We start from the raw sequence: 23,169 nt of genomic DNA, 5'->3' as shown, positions 1-23,169 counted from the left end.
ATTTTCCAAGAGAAAAGTAATTGTTTGGTTGGTAAAATGTAGTGCAGAAATTTCCATCTTAACATTTTGAATTTATTATCTTGTATATAATAAAAGATATAATCTAACATTTGTTGTCTTTTGCTTGTGTTGTTTTCTAAGATAAATATGTTGTCCCATTTTTGAAATCCTATTGGTTTTTCATAATATCTATTTAAGAGGGAGATGTAAATGTCTTTGGAAGAAATGTTTTTAAGAGATACCATTTTCCCTTTTCTATCTTTAAATTTATATTCGGATTCAATAGCAACTTTTGTTTTAATTGATTCTTCTTTAGTTAGCTCTTGTAACCACTGTTTTGGTATTGCTTTCGTTAATTTAGAATATTCCGAGAACCAGTTAGCATGGCAGGATAGTTTATCTAAGATCATGTTTTGATTAAATTTTCCTTTATTATCAATAACGTCATTTACAAATAGAATTTTACTGTTTATCCAGTTTTTGAAAATGAGACATTTACCGTTTAATTTGATATTTTTATTGCCCCATATAAGCTGCTGTCTAATCTGTTTATAAGATAGATGATCTGATTCTATTTTGTTTGTATTATCTTTCATTTTTTGCTGGTGTGTTTTGTATATGCGACTTTTTGTGTTTCTTTGGTTCTCATATCGTGACTCTGTACTTTAAAATATCCCGTCAGTACGATATTATTCTATTAAATGTCATTATGATATATTTCTATTATTAATTACAAAATACATTGAACCACAAACATCAAAATTATTCAATCGCGTAGTGGAATGAACTATTTGTAGATTCTTATAAATTCTATACACTTTTGGACTATTTTAATTCTCGGTCTAATTCTGAAATTAATTCTTACATACTTTTGATTTTTAACCCTGTATGTTAACATTGCCCATGTGTAATTTTTTTATATACATTGAATGACAAATATATGTGACGTCTAAATTTTATTGAAACAATGAATGCTTAGTCCGTTGCTGTGTGCGTTACATTTTAATGTTGTGTCGTTGTTCTCCTCTATTAATATTTAATGCGTTTCCCTCAGTTTTAGTTTGTTACCCCGATTTTGTTTTTTGTCCATAGATTTATGAGTTTTGAACAGCGATATACTACTGTTGCCTTTATTTGTAGGTAGATGTTTTTGTGTTTTGTTAAATTGTTCCTTTTAAAATTGTTACACGATGTTGACTGCTGTACCCATATTTTGACTATTTTATTTATTATGTCTGTTTAGTTCACGCATCATTGTAAATATAACGGATTTTGATGAGACTGTCATCAAAGTGAGAGGTTTAGCGCTATAAAATCAGGTTTAATCCTCATTTTTTACATTTGAAAATGCCTGTACGAAATCAGGAATATGGCAGTTCTTGTCCATTTGTTTTTGATGTGTTATGTTATTTGATTTTGCCATGTGATTATGGACCTTCCGATTGGATTTTCCTCTAAGTTCAGTATTTTTGTGATTTTTCTTTTTTTGGAAAGGAACTGCCTTCTCACTACATCAAATACTGAAGATTGTGTAAGAGTTTGATAAAGGCTAGTGGTGCATCACAGACGATGAAAGTGGAATCTCTAACTGCTCGGGGGAGATGTCTGGCCGCGCGTTCATGACAACCTCTCTCCTTGAATCTATCCCTGAGAGAAGTCACGCAAACAGATTTAGCTTCTCTGAACTGGGACAGAAGAGTGTGACGTACTGATAGAACCAGTGAGAGAACAGAAAATAGATGAAGATCTTGAAATTAGGCTTGTTTGGGTCAAGCTGGAGCTATGAAAGTGACCAGCCCTTGCTCTGCTGATATCTTCTGAAGAACTTCCGACAAAAATATGAACGGAAGGAAGGCGTAAGCAAACATTCCACCCCAAGGAACACTCATGTAGTCTAACTATGAGTACTGAGTGACGTGTTATGACCAATACCCATGGAGTCCATAGTCCCGAGACTCTAAGAACTTTCAGAATAGCTCCCCAACCGAGGTTGGAGGCTTCTGGGAACAGAATCTGATTTGGAACTGAAGAGGACAGAAGTTGGACTCTCAAAACGTATGCTTTAAAACTCCATCAAACCAGATGAGGATACTACGTAGGCCTTCGGAACTGGTACAGGAGACATTAACATTTGAACTTTTTAATTGAGGATTGTTGCATATAGGTCTACAGGAAACCCACACTGGAGGGTTATTGTCTGAAATATTGATTGGAGAAGTTCCCACTCTGTATGGACTGGGATAAGTGTTCTGGACATAGCATCTGCTAACACATTGAGTTTCCTTCATACTTGACGAACTACAATCTGTAGATGAAGGTGATTGAAAAGAAAAGAGAATAATCAATTATTCTTGCTAAAAGTAACAGCTCATAAACAATGAGTTTCTCCTTGGTTTTGCAGTAGGGACTGAAAATGAGGCAGTAAAGGAATAACTGGTTTCATCTATAGTATGTTGATATGTTCCTTCAAAAGATCAGACCTTTCAGTCACAAGAAAGCATACGCTGAAATGTCTCGCCTTCTTTATATATCATTGATATTATGTTGATAGTCCTAAATATAGTCACTATCACATAAACTTAACATGATCCAAGAAAATGATGTCAAAGTCAGATAAACCAAACAGGAAATACAGTTACAACTTAAAATCATTCAATACACATAATATAGTGACCTATAGCTTATAGTTTTTAAGAAACAGACGTAACCAAGTAAACTGACCAATGAACCATCTATTTATAGTGGATTGGGAAACAAGTTATAGCAACTTATATTAATCCCTTTCCACTTTGCAGGTGCGAGTGCTGCCTTGTAGCAGCATTAGCCTGCTCTTTTTCAAAATCTAAAAGTGTATCTTTTACGTGCAAGATGTTGCTCTCTCTTAACACGGGTCAGCCATTTATCGTCCCCTTCCGACGGACTATCATTGTTTCCTTAATACCATACTCAAATAGTGTCAAGGGAGATGGGGATCAAAACAGGAACTTTTGTGATAGTAGTCCGATGCACTAACCACTACACTACGGCTCTCATTGCAAAAGTGCTTTAAGCATGAGAAGCGCATCCCATTATCCCAATTTTAGAAAGAATCAAAGATGATGACGCCCTCATTTTGACTATTTTATTTATTGTGTCTGTTTGATTCACACATCGTTGTAAATATCACGGAATTTGATGAGACTTGTACAAAGTGAGAGGTTTAGCGCTATAAAACCAGGTTCAATCCACCATTTTCTACATTTGAAAATGCCTGGACCAAGTCAGGAGTATGATAGTCGTTGTCCATTCTTTTTCGATGTGTTTTGTCATTTGATTTTGCCATGTGATTAGGGACTTTCTGATTTGATTTTCCTCAGAGTTCAGTATTTTTGTGATTTTACTTTTTGCCACATTTAAGTTCCAATTAACCCAAAGTAGGATCAAAATCTTCAAAACAGAACTGCTCAGTAAATGAGGCAAGACAAAAACCACTTACTTGGGGAAATTGGGACTCATAGACACAATCCAATTATTGATTATCTGAAAAGATGTTGACGTGTAGCTGGATTGTGGAAAACTAGTATGTGACTTTACGTTGTTTATAGACAGACTCGAAAGTAGAGGTAAGTCTCTTGGGTCTAGGAGGTGACTGAAATGGTAACTCTCATGATGGTATAAACCAAAATCTGTAAGATCCTTCAAAGTAGGAGTATCCCCTGTCTCTAGATCCTTACTGAAATTAGTAGAAAAACGACCCATTACAGATGAAAGGATAGGCACAGGACCAGAATTTTGAGAAACATTTTGAAAGTCCCAAACTATATTATCACCTTCTTCCTGCCTGCCTTGGTCCATTGAAAAACGTTCTTCCTCATCACTCCCTCCAGATAACTTTCAATTTTATGATCTGGAGGGAGTGAAATCACTGTGGAGTTGAACTTATTAGTATTGTTTTCTATATAGCGTACCCAGCTGGTAGGAGAAAAACGTCAATTCAGAAGAAATATTCTGCAAAAAGCTATCCAGAATACTCTTGAACCGCCCTAAAGAGGGGCCAGGGGTAGTTAAGGTTGTGAAAGACCATGCAGTTATTGTAGTAGTAGCAAATCTTTATATAAGTTCATAGAAACCTTGCTTACCATGAGTGATGCAGAAAGACCTTCAAATGTTGTTTTTTTTTTCAAATTTAATAGAACTTGCTAATAAATTTCTTTGTAAAAGTAATTCATACTAAGGTAAGCTGGCAGAGGTTTCACATATTTCACAAAGGGACCAGTATAAGATCTTTGAACAAATAATCATTTTCAGATCTTATTCTCTGTCTCCAAAAACGCTCATCCTAACTTTTTGTCTCAAAAGTTCTTACCCTTATTCTCTGTTAGTATTTTTCATAGGAGATAATTACCATTTAAAGTAGAGTGACATTTAGAGAATGAAAACTGGTCCAAATATTTTTTTTCTTCTATTTTATTATAAATATTATCACAGTATAAATTAACTTCATTGTCATGTTAACAAGTGTTGGGTATGTGTAGATAACAAACTATTGCACAGAATATATCCAAGATTATTGTAATACCATCATCATTATGCTGTCAAGGAAGCAAGTGCATCTGTACCAAATAATCCTTCAAAATGTTTTACATATTCTTCACAATGCTCACCTGTAATTAGATAATAATATTTAATTTTAATTTAATTGAATTAATAATTACTTAAGCATACTCAAGATTCATTAATATCCATTGGATATCAATTTTCTTTGATTTCATGGGTATAGGGGATCCACAAATTTAAATGTTCAACAAATTACAAACTGTGTAAATGGAATGTTGGTTTGCTTTGCCAAAATCACAAAATTGAGTATCCACAAATATCCAAGTTTTCCTCAACCACGAAATTGGTACCCATGGTATACTTTATCCTGTTACTTATAATTCATTATAAGGTGAATTATTCAGGTTTCCTTACGAATGTATGTTGTAATTTTTGTTAGTAAATGTTATTGACATTTCCAATGTTATGGAGTGTACTACTGTAAAGGTACTTGAAAAATAATGTATGTGTTGAAGGGATACAAATGATTTTTTTCTGGCTTTTTTTTTGTAGGTTACATCAATAATATGACTACTTACCTGCAGGAAATCTAGGATTTTGTCTTAATCTGATGTTTCTTTGTTCAAAAAATTTAAACACTGTATAAAATAACATGGAATCATCTGTGTTCATTGCTGCTTCTAAAAATTTCCTGGCTGATACGGTATCTACTATCCCAACACTTCTAATAAACCTGAATATATATTTGTACACCAAATACATACATATATCTTAGACTAAAATTAACTTCATTTAAAAAGGAAATAAATAAATTAACTTCAGTTGTTTTCTGCAGGATGGGTTGTTGCGTCTTTGACACATTCCCAATTCCCTTCTCAAATTTATTTTTATTTAAAATTCAAATATGTATTTCTTTAAGACTTCTATACAAAATAAAGTTTCCACTTAACATACAACCTTCTCAAATTTATTTTTATTTAAAATTCAAATATGTATTTCTTTAAGATTTCTATACAAAATAAAGTTTCCACTTAACATACAAATTTCAAAAGAAATACTACAAAATGTACCATTACCATGCAGGGGCCTCTACTGCAAATGTCATTTTTGACTACCAGTACAATGGCTCTTCATACTTTTAGAGGTATACTGTTTAATACAGATTTTGAAATTCAATTCATGTTCCATCAAACTAAAGCTGCTGATTGTGGTATTCATTAATATTGTCATTTGACATATATTTGTCCAATCAAAAGACATGAATATTATAGCTTAATGAAAATCTGGGAATAACATGCTAGCTAGAAGAAGATATGTAAGATTTGTATGGTGTGTAGGTTTTTTTTTGCAAAATGAATTACATTTAAGCTATATCTCTGCCTTAAACAGTGATTACAAAGAAGACTAGCAGAGCTCCAGTATATTTCATTATAAATAAATTTGGTGTATTTACTGTCTTCTGATTGGTTAAAAGAATTGGGTTTATTTTGAATGTTATCAATTTTTATGGCGACACGCCCACTCTAATGTTGTGTATTCATACGCAAACATCTGTGTAAGTTGTTATCCTTATTAATATATATCTTTGAGCCTTATTTTTGATAGAAATTTATTTATAATGAATGGCAATAATTTATTTTGAATTTATTGAACCATAAAATTAATGTTTGACTCTTCACATTTAACATAATCCGCTTCGCGGATTATTCAATGTGAAGAGTCAAAAATTAGTTTTATGGTTCAATAAATTCAAAATAAATAACAGCCATTCATTAAAAAAAAAACAGTTTTAAAACATTTATTCAAAAAGTCTGTAAATTTATTTCAACAATGTTTTGAAAAAAAACCCACAATTGATTTGATTGCAAATGCAAAGTCTGAAGTAAATCAATGAAATTTCTGGGGGATAAAAACAACAAGACACAAAATAAAAAAAGGAACCTTTTGACCGTTCAACAACAAATATGACTATAAAGGTACACAAACAGAAAACCAGAAAAGAATGAATGGATCTCTCTAAAATAGAATGTACACATCGTCAATGTGTGTGCAAAGTTTGAGTAATGTTGATGAAAAGTGGTTGGATCTAGACAGGACACAAACTATGTACCCACTAGGTGTTTCTGATCAACATACTGATGACAGGGCTAGAGATAATATGTCTGTATATATTTGGTTGAACATACCTTACAGCAGGCAGTAGCTGATGTTTTGATAATAGAACCTCAATTATTTCTTCATTTGCTGTTGATACTCTCTAAAAAAATGTAAAATACAGTCTTTCATTTTTATTTAACATTAACATGGTATTTTGCTTATTGTCATCTAAAAATTTTTCTTAATATTTATTTTTTTTCACTTTCAAATTTTATCTTTAAAAGTGTGGATTTTAATAGAGATATTATAAAAAGACTGACCTTTAACATGTCTAGAGCTAACTGATGAGCTGGAGCATATACATGTTCTAAAGACAACATCAAACTGTAAAGACTGACCTTTAACATGTCTAGAGCTAACTGGTGAGCTGGAGCATATACATGTTCTAAAGACAACATCAAACTGTAAAGACTGACCTTTAACATGTCTAGAGCCAACTGATGAGCTGGAGCATATACATTTTCTAAAGACAATATCAAACTGTAAAGACTCACCTTTAACATGTCTAGAGCTAACTGGTGAGCTGGAGCATATACATGTTCTAAAGACAACATCAAACTGTAAAGACTGACCTTTAACATGTCTAGAGCCAACTGATGAGCTGGAGCATATACATGTTCTAAAGACAACATCAAACTGTAAAGACTGACCTTTAACATGTCTAGAGCCAACTGATGAGCTGGAGCATATACATGTTCTAAAGACAACATCAAACAAGCTAATGGCTTGGAATCAGCTAACACATGGTACTGTAAAAACTGATGTAGTTGGTAAAAACAATTGTTTCTCACTAAAATGTTGATGATTAATTCATACAGGTAATGCTGAAAATAAAAAAAGAAATATTTACAAAATCAAAAAGATTTATTCCAAGCACATTTTGCATGATTTCTGTGCAATACTACTGTAAATTAAGAAATTAATGTGAGGTTTTTATTATTGCGAAAAAGATGCGACTGAGTTTTAAACACATTAATTTAAACTTGCATTTTGAAATATTTTATATGAATTAAACAGGATTTTTCTCAAAATTGTAAACATTAAAATGACAAAATGGCAATAATAAATGCAGGCAATAATTTCTGAATTTACAGTATTGGTTATATCATGACTAATCTCATTTTGAGTTGAACTATGACAATCCCTAATAAACAATAATACCCATGAGTAATTTTCAAGAACTTCAAAGAAGCATTAGCTGCAAAATTAATTACTAGTAACTTGACTTAAGGTGGTACCCAACACTTTCACTAAAATTAATTTGGCTCGTTTAATTTTCATTAAATTTTGTCAAAGTATTTACTTTGAGACTTTAATAAATATATAAAAATTTTAAAAAATTTGAACCAACCGTTTTGTCAGAAAAATTACACTGGTTATATAGCAATTTGACAAACACCAATTTTGATCATTGAGAAGCTTAATATTCCTTTTACAACACAACGTAATTAAAAAATTTAGCTGACTTTACACAGTTATCTCCCTGTAGTGTTAGGTACCACCTTAAAGTCTTTAATTTTATTATTAAAGGATGCATGCTTATGGACAAATGAGGTCAAATTATTTTCTTGTTAGACATTAATATATCGAATTATTACTGTAAAAATGCTGGAAACAAAAACAAAATCAATGTTATTTTTTTTCTCAATAAATTGTAGCTAACACCCCTTTAAATACATGTATATGTAAACCTCAAATCTTAGTCCGTTCCTAAGATCTGTGTCATATTCTATATAGCATCATAAAAATGTCACATATTGATGTTCTTTCTTTTCTCAAAACTTATTTACTAAATTGATCATAAAACATCAAGGCCCTCAAACAGATAGTTTTATAGATGACTATGCTGCAAAGGTTTTGCTCATTGTTGAAGGCTATAAGGTGATCTATAGTTGTTAATTTCTGTGTCATTTGGTCTCCTGTGAAGAGTTGTCTCATTGGCAGTCATACCACATCTTTTTAACATTATATATTAAGATGGATTATGTAAACTGAATTTTCTGAAGGTGTACACTATTTCTACCACCCCATAGTATTTACCTGAACAGGAATGTTACATTGGCTCAATGATCTTATATATTCTATCAATACTGCTACTTTAAACTTATATTTTATTTCCTGAAATGAAAAAAGGACTTGTTCAGTCAAAGGAGAATCCTAGAATGAACCTTCATTATTGTAAGAACAATGAATTAACCTGAAACACTGAGCTTAAAAAATATTCGGTCTTTAAAAAAGTATGAGGTAATAGATAGACAGGAATGCTCCATGAGGTAAACAGAACAGTCAAAACCACTTACAGTCAACTTTGCCTGAAAGAGTAACATCCTAAGTTTATATCAGTTGCTTTACATGAGCATGTGAGATCACCCAAGTTTATTTTAATGGATTTTATATTACTCAGTCGTAAGCTTTCTACGTTGTGTTTTGTTTATTGCTGTTGACTTTCAGTAATTTTTTTCTTTTTAACAAATCATTATCAGTATGTTTTTTCTTTTTACCAAATCATTATCAGTATGTTTTTTCTTTTTGCCAAATCATTATCAGTATGTTTTTTCTTTTTGCCAAATCATTATCAGTATGTTTTTTTCTTTTTGCCAAATCATTATCAGTATGTTTTTTCTTTTTGCCAAATCATTATCAGTATGTTTTTTTCTTTTTGCCAAATCATTATCAGTATGTTTTTTCTTTTTGCCAAATCATTATCAGTATGTTTTTTCTTTTTGCCAAATCATTATCAGTATGTTTTTTTCTTTTTGCCAAATCATTATCAGTATGTTTTTTCTTTTTGCCAAATCATTATCAGTATGTTTTTTCTATGTGCCAAATCATTATCAGTATGTTTTTTCTTTTTGCCAAATCATTATCATTTTTTTTCTATGTGCCAAATCATTATTAGTATGTTTTTTCTTTTTGCCAAATCATTATCAGTATGTTTTTTCTTTTTGCCAAATCATTATCAGTATGTTTTTTCTTTTTGCCAAATCATTATTAGTATGTTTTTTCTTTTTACCAAATCATTATCAGTATGTTTTTTCTTTTTGCCAAATCATTATCAGTATGTTTTTTCTTTTTGCCAAATCATTATCAGTATGTTTTTTCTTTTTGCCAAATCATTATCAGTATGTTTTTTCTATGTGCCAAATCATTATCAGTATGTTTTTTCTTTTTGCCAAATCATTATCATTTTTTTTCTATGTGCCAAATCATTATCAGTATGTTTTTTCTTTTTGCCAAATCATTATCAGTATGTTTTTTTCTTTTTGCCAAATCATTATCAGTATGTTTTTTTTTGCCAAATCATTATCAGTATAAAATTGAGAAAAGAAATGGTGAATATGTCAAAGCGACAACCACCCGACCATAGAGCAAACAACAGCCGAAGGCAACCAATGGGTCTTCAATGTAGCGAGAATTCCCGCACCCGTAGGTGTCCTTCAGCTGGCCCCTAAAATATGCATAATAGTACAGTGATAATGGACGTCATACTAAACTCCGAATTATACACAAGAAACTAAAATTTAAAATCATACAAGACTAACAAAGGCCAGAGGCTCCTGACTTGGGACAGGCGCAAAATTGCGGCGGGGTTAAACATGTTTATGAGATCTCAACCCTCCCCCTATACCTCTAGCCAATGTAGAAAAGTAAAAGAATAACAATACGCACATTAAAATTCAGTTCAAGAGAAGTCCGAGTCTGATGTCAAAAGATGTAACAAAAGAAAATAAATAAAATGACAATAATACATAAATAACAACAGACTACTAGCAGTTAACTGACATGCCAGCTCCAGACCTCAATTAAACTGATTGAAAGATTATGTCTTCATCATATGAATATCAGGTACAATCCCTCCCGTTAGGGGCTTAGTATCATACTATCATAAAATATATGAGAAGAACATAACCCGTGTCATGCCAACAACTGTTTTTTTTAGAAATAAATGTGTTTAGTTCCGATGCAAAGACCCTATCAGTGAATCAATGTTAAAGCCAAAATATGAAATCTTTAATGACCTGACAACAGTATCGTAACTATATCCCCTTTTAATAAGTCTATTTAAAGGTTTTGTTAGTTTCTGAGGAGAATACTGACATTTTTGTGCTTTATAAAGAATATTTCCATAAAATTTTGGATGTGAAATACCTGAACGTATAAGATGTCTGCATGTTGAGTTATATTTACGAATTATTTCCTTATACCGGTGATAAAATTTAGTAAATGTTTTGACCAGTTTGTGATATCGAAAACCCTGGTGTAATAATTTTTCAGTAATACATAAATTTCTCTCGCTAAAATCTAATACATTGTTACATACACGAGCGAATCGTACAAGTTGAGATATATAAACACCATAAGATGGTGACAAGGGAACGTCACCATCTAAAAATGGATAATTAACAATAGGAAATGAAAAATCATCTCTTTTATCATAAATTTTTGTATTAAGCTTCCCGTTTATGATATAGATATCAAGATCGAGGAAAGGGCAGTGGTCATTGTTATCGTTAGCTTTATTTAAAGTAAGTTCTACAGGATAAATTTCTTTAGTATACATACTGAAGTCGTCATTATTTAGAGCCAATATATCATCCAAATATCTAAAAGTATTGTTAAATTTTTGTATCAAATGTTGTTTTGATGGGTCTTTGCTAATTTTAGTCATAAATTGTAACTCATAACAATACAAAAACAGGTCCGCAATAAGTGGTGCACAGTTAGTCCCCATTGGAATTCCAATAACTTGACGATATACGGAATCTCCAAAGCGAACAAAAATGTTATCAAGTAAAAATTCAAGTGCATAAATAGTATCAAAGCATGTCCAATTGACATAGTTCTTTTGTTTATTGCTACTAAAAAATGATCTAAAAGAGTTTGAACATATGTACTCGCATTCCGACTTTTTAAATGCCCAGTTAATTAGGGATGTGAATTTTTTCTTAATAAGAATATGAGGCAAAGTGGTATATAGGGTAGAAAAATCAAAACTTTGAACAGATTCAAAATCACCAATATATGCATGCAATTTATCAAGTACTTCCAACGAGTTTTTGACACTCCAAAAGTAATTAATTCCACTATTTTCAAAGGCCTTATTTGAACAATTTATTATCAGGTTTTTTATTGTACCAAGTGTACTAGTAAGTAAAACAGACAATTTAGTAGTTGAACAATGGCTGGAAGATGAAATAAATCTATATTTGTAAGGTTTTTTGTGCAGCTTCGGAAGCCAGTACATAGTGGGGACTTTCATTGTGTTTGGTTCTGCTTGTAAAGAAGTAGCTAAAAGTTTATGTTTGTTACAGATGTCGTTTTCAGAAAATGAAGTCAGTTGGAATGTTGGTGAATTCGTGATTTCCTTTTGCAGAACCTCTATATAAAATTTACGTCAAACAATAATGATATTATTAGCAGCTTTATCAGCCGGGACAAAAACAAATTCCTTGGCTAGTTCTGTTAGTTTATTTTTGATACGCGAAATAGGGTTTTTATAGTTTTTGTTGAGGGTAAAATGTTCTTTAAAATGTTGTATTCGAATATCAACTATCTTCATTACTGAATTAAAAAAAGAGTCCAAAGATTTTTTGTCAGCTTTTTCCCGTTTTACCCATTTCAAACAGTAGGCGCGGAGTGAGTCGTTGATGATATTACGACACTCATTCCAGTTAATAGTTGACGGGGGACGATATTTAGGTCCTTTACTGAGGAATGATTTTAACTCTCGGTCGCGAACGATGTTAAGGTCTCCTGTTATAACATGGGAAATTGGTCCATAGGTGTATTCTGAATTACTGCAATTACACGACATAGGTGTATTTTCAGTGATATTTACATCTTTACACAATTGGCTATAATTAAACACATATTTTCGGGTAGATTTCTTGTAAATATAACAAATGAGAGGGAGTTCAGTATTATCAAAATATCCAGGAATTTGGTCTTTAACAGAATGGTCGTTAAAAATACCGGCAATATTTACAAAATCAAAACCTTTATTGACATACTTTATTTTAATAAAATGTTTTTTATGATCTTCAGGGCGATCAATTTTTGGAAACAGTTTAGAATAACAATATGCCATTATAATTTGGACAATTTCATACTTAGGACTGTAATATGAAATTGTGTTGCAATCCTCTAAAATTTTATTTAATTTATTTATAGGTAAAGAACAAAGCTTGGTTAACAGATAATGTCTGCCGTTGTTTTTTGAAATGGAAATTAGGTCCGAAATATTTGTATGGTTGGTCCGAAATTTTCTTTGATTGCGATTTTTTCTGCGTCCATGAGAACGATTTTTACGAACAGTTTTAGAAACTATATCCAAAATGTTAACAGAATCGGTTCTTGATATATTGCCAATTCCCATGATATTATCATTAAGACCGAGAGGGTAGACTGTCTGTAATTTTTTAATCCAATTTAATTCATTTATTTTTCGTGATCGTACAAACTTGGAATGAGATTCACCAGGCTGCTTATTTACTACTTCTAAAGGTTGAACTGTTAAATATTTAATAGGATGACTGTGCTTCTTAAGATGTTGATAAATGATACTTTTGAATTTATTGGGTCTTTTAAAACGATACAGGTGTTCTTGCGTGCGTTTAGATAAATATCGCCCAGTTTCACCTACGTACTGAATACCGCATCCCGGTTTGTTTCATGTGAGTAAATAAATAATACTGTTTGTTTTTCAAGTAATATCAGTTTCAAAATTTAGAGAAAATGTGCGACCATTAAATGTGGACCTTACTGTATTGTTGGTGGAAAGACGGGGACACGTAAGTCATTTTTTGGCATGACACTTATCGATAGAAGGGTAACCACGATTTTTATTGTTAAAAACGTTAGCTATAGTAGTATTTTTAGATAAGCGATTCTGAAGATTGAGACGTGTAGATACCCTTTGAACGAGTTTAGTATTTAATATTTTTCCATTTCTAAGCTTCATATTAGTTTTTTGGTATGTAGATTTATTACAAAGGAGCAAAGACTGGCGTCCAGAATATGAACCATCACACAGTAGATTAAATTGTGTAAAAATGATAAAACTGTTCGGCTCAAGACGTCAAATGCTTATTGTCATAAGTTACCCGACAAATTTAACAAAAGATAGGGTATATCAAGGTAGCGACTGACGTCTGACTAAATAGATGAATGGGGCTGAATATTAAAATACTACTTTTTGATAGATATTCCTAAAGTAATGAACATAGAGAAGTTCGTTTTTTCTTTTTGCCAAATCATTATCAGTATGTTTTTTCTTTTTGCCAAATCATTATCAGTATGTTTTCCATGAATGAGTTTGAATTGTCAATTAAAGGCCACCAAATTGCATTCGTTTGTTCTTCTTATCAAAGTTGAAAGGGTCAATCTTGGTACCAAGTACCAATTACTTTTAATCTATACATTCTATGTAAAGGAAGTTACAATACCTGATTATCTTCAAATTCTGAGAATACATGAGTATACATTTCTGACTGGTCTACTATAACTTGTGCATGGTTAAAATCAGTACCAGGAATCTCACCAGCCTATAAAGTACAAATGTATGCAATATGTATATTATTCATATTCAATGCTTTGAGCAATGGCAGTTTGTATGGTTTTGAGCTTTTATATTCTGCTACTAGATGTTATATTTCAAACCCAGTCTTTATGGTACATTTTTTGTAATACTGTTTACAAAGCAAACAAATGTGGGAATTGCCCTTTAAACCTTTTTCTTAAGCTTAATTGGCCAATTGTTAAATGTTTTAATTCATTATTGTATACATGTAACCTTGTGTCTAATATATTTTTTTCTGTCCTACACATTGCACAAAATCATATAGCTTAATTGGCCAATTGTTAAATGTTTTAATTCATTATTGTATAACCTTGTGTCTAATATATTTTTTTCTGTCCTACACATTGCACAAAATCATATCTGTTTGCAATGTTCATTAAACTCCGAAAAACAGTAATATTCTGTAAATTAAACCAGGAATAGGGTTATTGTAATATGTAATGATAAATGATTGTAATTGATATTTTGATCACATGTAAAAGTAATTTAATTGAATACTGCAATAAATATAATTTATCATTAATTACTCTTTGATTACATTTAGATTACTTTTATTACAATTAGTCAATGAAATAGGATGGAGTTCATGTAAGCACTGTTTCATGTACAAATAAAACCGAATACATACATATTAATCAACTTACCAATATTAACACCTCTTTTTCTAGATGCTGTTGGTAAACTTTATTCAGCATGTCTAATATTTTGGCAATGGTAGATAAATCAGCCTGTTGACCTGGTTTTAACATTTCTCGACATACAGATAATATTACTGATTTACTGTCTTTTCTTAGTAGTAAAAGTTTCATCAGACGACTCTGTAAAATGGGTGACAACTTTCAAAGCTTGAGTTATTGTTATTATGGAGTGGATCAAACCTAACAGATTTGCCAATTGCTGATTACAAATTGTAATATGGTAAACGTCTGTCAAGAAATTGCCCATTAAATTTCTCTTGATATATGTATAAGTGAGGAGACCTAGTTGGGTTTGCAATCTTAATAGTTTTATTTATTGCTATAATTGCATCAGAGATAAATATTAATAGTTTTTGTATTTTTATTACCTTTTTTTTGTCAGTCAAAATAAAAGTCATAATCTTAGAATTACATAATAATTTATTAGACACAGAATTATTAATTGAAATTTATTATTTTTGCATATATATTTTCTGCTACTTTTAATTTCATATTGGCATGATTGGTCTATATGGAAAGCTCACCTTTATTGTTTATTTCAAAATGTTAAATTGAATATATTAACAATGTATATATCTACATACATACCTTGTCAGGAATCATTGTAACTAAAGGTTCTAACTTTAACTCCACATACCACAAACATCCTGTAAATGATCAAAGTTGTCATTCTCATCATTTTCTCAGCCATTAAGGTGGCTAGGGCTTATTCAAAGTTTCTATCAGAAGTGCCATATTTTTTGTTATTTTATTCTTTACAGAAAGTTAATCAAATTGGTCGAAAAAAAAATAGGGGGTCACGGACCACATAAGCTCAAAATTTTACTTTTAAGCAGGTATGTAAAAGGGACCATTTTTCAATGAAATGATAGGGAAAATAGAGGTGTTGACATATTTTTATCAGAATATCAAAAAAACGTTCTATGACACTTGGTTCAAAACTGTAATATAAAAAGCTGAAATATAGCTTCAAAGAATGAGCAAATAAAAAACATAAGTCACCGATAAGGAAAAAAATATTTTGCCTTAAAGCCCAAATAATGGCGGGAAAATGGTGAAAATGGGTGAAATGTCATTTTGAGCCTTTCACAGATACACATAATAACGACAATATTCTTTAAGTGACATAACTACAATGATCTAACATTTCTAATTAATCAAAATATTTTAAAAAAATAATATCGAATTTACAACACATACGTTTTTGTGCATTGTAATCAATGCGTGAAATAATGCGCAGTCGAATGATCCCGATCCACCTTAAGCATGATGGTTTGTCTACCTAATAGCAAGTGCTTTTGTAAAAGTCATAATTTACTTAGCGCTTTTTTTATCTTCCCTAGGTTTACCACAAACAATGAAATAAATTTTCAAGGGCTAAACATGTTTTTCTTACAAAAACTGGCCATGAAAAGTCAGCCTTCAATGTAAATTTCATATTCTTTTAACTTCTTTCTGATTATACTGCTTCAATGTACCTTTGAAAAGTTCTTGTTAACCACTAATTGGCTTTTCTTCTCGAGAGACTTTTTATCAGATTGTTTGATTTTTTAATAAGTAAATGTATTTACTTTTGATCTACTATGATATTATATTTACCTAGTTTAGCATCTATAACAATATTTGGTTGAAATACTATCCAGTTTGCTGAATCTGGTGAACAGTTAAGGGTATAAATGACTAATGTATTACATATCAAATAACACTAGAGGTCAAAGGTTTCTGATACATATAGATTCTTACATTGATACCAGTGGGTTATAGGATTTGTCCAATCAAGATAAAAAACAAAGTAAAAATCTGTTTCTCTAATGATTAAAAAATAATTATATTTTTGACACCATTTGCAAGTATGGTCTTGAGGAAATGATGATAGACCGTCGGAAGGGAACGATAAATGGCTGACCCATGTTAAGAGAGAGACATATCTCTTGCACGTAAAAGACACCCTTCTAGATTCTGAAAAAGAGCAGGCTAATGCTGCTATAAGGCAGCACTCCCACCCGCAAAGTGGAAAGGGATTAATATAAGTTTCAATAACTTGTTTCCCAATCCACTATAACTAATAAACTAAATTTTCATTTTTTGCTCAAGGTTGTCAATTTCATTAACAACTGTTAGCATATTTTGATTCATTCAGTGAGCTGATAAAGGTTTTGACCCTTAATTTCATCCAATCATCTTCTGAGATCACTGGCAACCACACCTAGATTATATTTTATACAATCAGTTCGAAAAGGGTAAAATTGCCACAGAGTTGGAGAAATTCTTTTACCAATATACAAAATATGTCTTAAGTCAAAGAAAAAAAATTCTGACCCAGACCAGAATGAGAAAGAAACGAAAAACAACAACTAACTGAAGAAATAAGAGTGAACAATGTATTAACTTCCTTTAAATGGAATTTTCTTTCAAAGGATACATAATTCACAATTATACTCCATCATTTTATTTTCTTGAACACAAAGTGCTGTAAAGAAAAATACATAAAATTCACCATTGAAAAGAAATGAATTTCAATTATATAAAAATAAAATAATCATTTGGTTTGTAAAGATTTTTTTTAATCACAAATTACAGAAATTTCAATCACTTATTGTAATAAATATAATAAAACTATAATTTTGTTTAACACAAATACCTTTTCTCCATAGCAAAGTAGCAATTTTGCACTTGTTTACATTGAATAGAATATATTAGAATCTCATAACAAATAAAATAGCTGTAAACAAATCTGGGTTTTTTCCTAAAAATTTTGTTATTAAATCAGTTTGGTTAAAGAATATCTGAATGTTTCCTTTGAAATGAAAAGAGTTATTTGTTTATCTAAAATGTAAAGCACATTATTAATATAAAACTGTAACTAAACACATACTTACATGGTAAAAGTAACTTAAATGGTTTGAGAGGCAGTGGTGATACAACAGGATAATGATATTTAGCAAAACCATCTGTTTCTGTTTCTAACTGGATATCAAATATAACTGACGTCTATAAAATATAGATATGCATTCATCATCCATTGCTCTTTGCTTAACATATTTATTTTAGCAGGAAATATTTCATGTTTACTCAGGGTAATGAGGTTATAATAAGTTATAAATATACCAATGTTTTGTTCTAGACCTACACACTGATTCAGATTTTAGTCTGCTAACTCTAAATCTAACAATTTCACAGCAGGCATTTCTCTGTACTCCCAACACATTATTTAAAATCAAAGTACGCAGGATTTGCTCTATATGTTTTGGCTGAGGAGCATAAAAACTAGTGTGTGTTTTCGGATATTTTAACAGCTGCATTTCAATGGTACATGCTGTAATATTTCCAAGGATGCTTTATCCTTTGCCTTGAAATCTATCACAAAGTACCAATCAGGAAAGATGTATTCAAATATTATGGAATGCCACAGCTGTCTTATGTGGAACTCTAATATTACTTTATGTTGTTTTATTATTACTTTATGATATTTTGTCTTTACTTAATATGGTTTTGACATTACGTAATGATGTTTTAATATAACTCAATATGGAATAGTCACAATACTGAGCTACCTCTTATTTGTTATATTTACAAGAAATCTACCCGGAAATTTGTGTTTAATTATAGTCAACAGTGTAAAGATGTTAATATCAGTGAAAATACACCTACTTCATGTAATTGTAGTACCTCCGAATATATTTATGGACCCATTTCCCATGTTATAACAGGAGATCTTAACATCGTTCAAGACCGAGAGTTAAAATCATTCCTCAGTAAAGGACCTAAATATCGTCCCCCGTCAATTATTAATTGGAATGAGTGTCGTAATATCATCCACGTCTCACTCCATACTTACTGTATGAAATGGATAAAACGGGAAAAAGCTGACAAAAAATCTTTGGACTCTTTTTCTAATTCAGTAATGAAGATAGTTGATATACTTATTCAACATTTTAAAGAACATTTTACTATTAACAATAACCACAAAAAACCTATAACTCGTATAAAACATAAACTAAAAGAACTAGCCATGAAATTTGTTTTTGTCCCGGCCGATAAAGCTGCTAATAACATTATTATTGTTTGACGTAAATTTTACATTGAGGTTCTGAAAAAAGAAATCACCAATTCACCAACATTCCAACTGACTCCATTTTCAGAAAACAACATCTGTAACAAACATAAACTTTTAGCTACCGCTTTACAAGCAGAGCCAAATACAATGAAAGTCCCAACTATGTACTGGCTTCCAAAGCTACACAAAACACCTTACAAATATAGATGTATTTCGTCTTCAAGCCATTGTTCCACTACTAAATCGTCTATTCTTCTTACCAGCACTCTTGGTACAATTAAAAATCTGATAATAAATTGTTCAAATAAGGCCTTCGAAAATAGTGGAATTAATTACTTTTGGAGTGTCAAGAACTCGTTGGAAGTACTTGATAAATTGCATGCTTATATTGGTGATTTTGAATCTGTTCAAAGTTTTGATTTTTCTACCCTGTATACCACATTGCCTCACATTCTCATTAACAAAAAATTCACACACCTAATTAAATGGGCATTTAAAAAGTCAGAATGTGAATATATATGTTCAAACTCTTTTAGGTCATTTTTTAGTAGCAATAAACAAAAAAACTATGTCAATTGGACATGCTTTGATACTATATATGCCCTTGAATTTTTACTAGATAACATTTTTGTTCGCTTTGGGAATTCCGTATATCGTCAGATTATCGGAATTCCAATGGGGACTAACTGTGCACCACTTATTGCGGACCTGTTTTTGTATTGCTATGAGTTACAATTTATGACAAAAATAAGCAAAGACCCATCGAAACAACATCTGATAAACAAATTTAATAATACTTTTAGATATTTGGATGATATTTTGGCTCTCAATAATGACGACTTCAGTATGTATATTAAAGAAATTTATCCTGCTGAACTTACTTTAAATAAAGCTAATACTAACAATGACCACTGTCCTTTCCTCGATCTTGATATCTATATCACTTACGGAAAGCTGAATACTAAAATTTATGATAAAAGAGATGATTTTTCATTTCCTATCGTTAATTATCCATTTTTAGACCGTCTTACAGTGTTTATATATCTCAACTTGTACGATTCCCTCGTGTATGTAACAATGTTTTAGATTTTAACGAGAGAAGTTTATGTATTACTGAAAAATTATTACACCAGGGTTTTCGATATCACAAACTAGTCAAAACATTTACTCAATTTTATCATCGGTATAAGGACATCATTCGTAAATATAGCTCAACATGCAGACTTCTTATACGTTCAGGTATTTCACATCCAATTTTTTATGGAAATATTCTTTATAAAGCACAAAGGTGTCAGTATTCACCTCAAAAACTAACAAAACCTTTGAATAGACTTATTAAGAAGGGATATAGTTACCATACTGTTGTCAGGTCATTAAAGATTGCATATTTTGGCGTTAATATTGATTCACTTATAGGGTCTTTGCATCGGAACTTAACACTGTTATTCAAAAACCAGTTGTTGGCATGACACGGGTTATGTTCTTCTCATATATGTTATGATGGTATGATACTAAACCCCTAACGGGAAGGATTGTGCCTGATGTTCATATGATGAAATCATAATCTTTCAGTCAGTTTAATTGAAGTCTGGAGCTGGCATGTCAGTTAACTGCTAGTAGTCTGTTGTTATTTATGTATTATTGTCATTTTGTTTATTTTCTTTGGTTACATCTTCTGACATCAGACTCGGACATCTCTTGGACTGAATTTTAATGTGCGTATTGTTATGCGTTTACTTTTCTACATTGGCTAGAGGTATAGGGGGAGGGTTGAGATCTCACAAACATGTTTAACCCCGCCGCATTTTTGCGCCTGTCCCAAGTCAGGAGCTCTGGCCTTTGTTAGTCTTGTATTATTTTAATTTTAGTTTCTTGTGTACAATTTGGAAATTAGTATGGCGTTCATTATCACTGCACTAGTATATATTTGTTTAGGGGCCAGCTGAAGGACGCCTCCGGGTGCGGGAATTTCTCGCTACATTGAAGACCTGTTGGTGACCTTCTGCTGTTGTTTTTTTCTATGGTCAGGTTGTTGTCTCTTTGGCACATTCCCCATTTCCATTCTCAATTTTATTACTTAGTGATATTTCAATATTACACAATATGGTTTCGAATTAACTTGATATAGTTTTGTCATTACTCAATATAGTTTTGTCATTACTCAATATAGTTTTGTCATTACTCAATGTGGCTTCACCATTATTTAATATAGTTGTGTCATTAGCCAATGTGGTTTTAACATTACTTGATGTGTATGTGACATAACGTAATGTAGTTGTTTCATTACATGATGTGGTTTTGTTATTTCGTAATGATGATTTGTCTATTCTTTATATGGTTTTAACATTACGTAATGATGTTTCAAAATTTGACGATTTTACACTACTTGATGTGTTTGTTTCATTATTTGATGTGGTCTTGTCATTCTTTGATGTGGTCCTGTCATTCTTTGATGTGGTTATCCCATTACTTGATGAGGTAAAACCATGTGACCAATTTGGAAAAACCTGTTCTATTTTTAGATAGATTTCCATGTTGTATGTGCCTTGAATGAGTGTGGCCATCCATCTAATTAGTTTATTATAATGCTGCTTCTAGTTAAGAACTTAAGATCAAATACCAGGACCAAGTGGTTTGGGGATATCCCAATTATCGCCGAAATACTGTACAATTTTTATGATTTTATTTTTTTATTATTGTCTGCCGTTCCCCTTTTTCATACCAAATAACACTGAACAACCACTCGAAATTTAATTTGAACTTAATATTTGGTGATACCCATCCAGAGCACATTAAACAAACAACAGATTGAAATCTGTTAAAAAACAGTGCATGGTGGCCTTTTGTAGCTATACAGAGTGTTGAAGGCTATACGGTTGCCTATTTATGATTTCTTACATCCACTGCATTTAAACTCTGGTGGATAGTTGTCTCATTGGCAATCACACCACATTTAACTTTATATCAACTTCTATGTTGCGTTTTGTATACTGCAACATTGTTTATTTAGTACGCATATCCCGGAGTCCTCTTTTCGGAAGCCCGAGCAAAAGCCCTTTTTCCGCGATAGAAAATTTAATTATGAACTTAAAAAGACATATAAAATAGCTTGAATTTCAACTCGAAATCTTAATAAATCTAAACGAGACTTAAATTCGAATCTAACTCAAACTCTACCTCAAGAAGTGACTCAAATTCAAAGTTGTAACTAGAACTCTGCCTTTAAATGTGACTCAAACTCGAAGTCCAGCTCGAAACTCAAAGTTCATCTCGAAACTCAATGCTAACTAGGACTTTAATTCTAAGCATGACTTGAATTCGAAAACTAACTCAAAGTTTAACTCAAACAGTAACCTGAACTTTAATTTGAACCTTATTAGATGGATGGCCACAGACATTCAAGGCACATACAACATGGAAATCTATCTAAAAAATAGAACAGGTTTTTCCAAATTGGTCACATGGTTTTACCTCATCAAGTAATGGGATAACCACATCAAAGAATGACAAGACCACATCAAAGAATGAAACAAACACATCAAGTAGTGTAAAATCATCAAATTTTGAAACATCATTACGTAATGTTAAAACCATATAAAGAATAGACAAATCATCATTACGAAATAACAAAACCACATTATGTAATTGTGTTGTAATAAATGAATAAAACTCGATACTTTGCGTTGTGTTACTTTTATGCTCAAAATCTGTATCGAAGGCGCCAATACAAAGGTACAAAGTAATGTCATAAACATAAGACGTAAATACGGGAAACACAACGTTAACGTTTGCATTATATTCTCAACAGTAATAAAACAACTGCATTACGTTATGTCACATACACATCAAGTAATGTTAAAACCACATTGACTCATGAAACAACCATATTAAATAATGGTGAAACCACATCGAGTAATGACAAAACCATATTGAGTAATGACAAAACTATATAAGTCAATACAAAACCATATCGTGTAATATTGAAATATCATTAAGTAATGACTATTCTGTATTGAGTTATATTAAAACATCATTACATAATGTCAAAACCATATGAAGTAAAGACAAAATATCATTAAGTAATAATAAAACAACATAAAGTAATATCAAAGTTCCACATAAGACAGCTGTGGCGTTCCATA

The 23,169-nt window shown here is 31.4% G+C and overlaps 1 protein-coding gene across 1 annotated transcript in view; it reads right to left on the bottom strand.

Annotated features, from left to right (window-relative positions):
• Positions 1-4,430: 4,430 nt before the first annotated feature.
• The window catches only part of LOC143053486 (regulator of MON1-CCZ1 complex-like), a 33,102-nt gene continuing 14,363 nt past the window's right edge, over positions 4,431-23,169 (bottom strand). Inside the window, exons 11-21 of the mRNA XM_076226296.1 lie at positions 17,850-17,961; positions 17,393-17,440; positions 16,570-16,623; positions 15,559-15,617; positions 14,917-15,090; positions 14,139-14,237; positions 8,734-8,811; positions 7,344-7,517; positions 6,723-6,793; positions 5,115-5,269; positions 4,431-4,643 (exon numbers count right to left, since the gene is read on the bottom strand). Coding sequence (XP_076082411.1) covers positions 4,567-4,643; positions 5,115-5,269; positions 6,723-6,793; positions 7,344-7,517; positions 8,734-8,811; positions 14,139-14,237; positions 14,917-15,090; positions 15,559-15,617; positions 16,570-16,623; positions 17,393-17,440; positions 17,850-17,961 — 1,101 coding nt within the window. The 3' untranslated portion in view covers positions 4,431-4,566. The remainder of the gene's footprint in view (positions 4,644-5,114; positions 5,270-6,722; positions 6,794-7,343; positions 7,518-8,733; positions 8,812-14,138; positions 14,238-14,916; positions 15,091-15,558; positions 15,618-16,569; positions 16,624-17,392; positions 17,441-17,849; positions 17,962-23,169) is intronic.

The sequence above is a fragment of the Mytilus galloprovincialis genome, chromosome 1 (assembly GCF_965363235.1).
Source record: "Mytilus galloprovincialis chromosome 1, xbMytGall1.hap1.1, whole genome shotgun sequence".
Taxonomy (NCBI): domain Eukaryota; kingdom Metazoa; phylum Mollusca; class Bivalvia; order Mytilida; family Mytilidae; genus Mytilus; species Mytilus galloprovincialis.
Note: the sequence above shows the minus strand (reverse complement) of the source record. Positions and strands in the feature narration are given on the sequence as shown.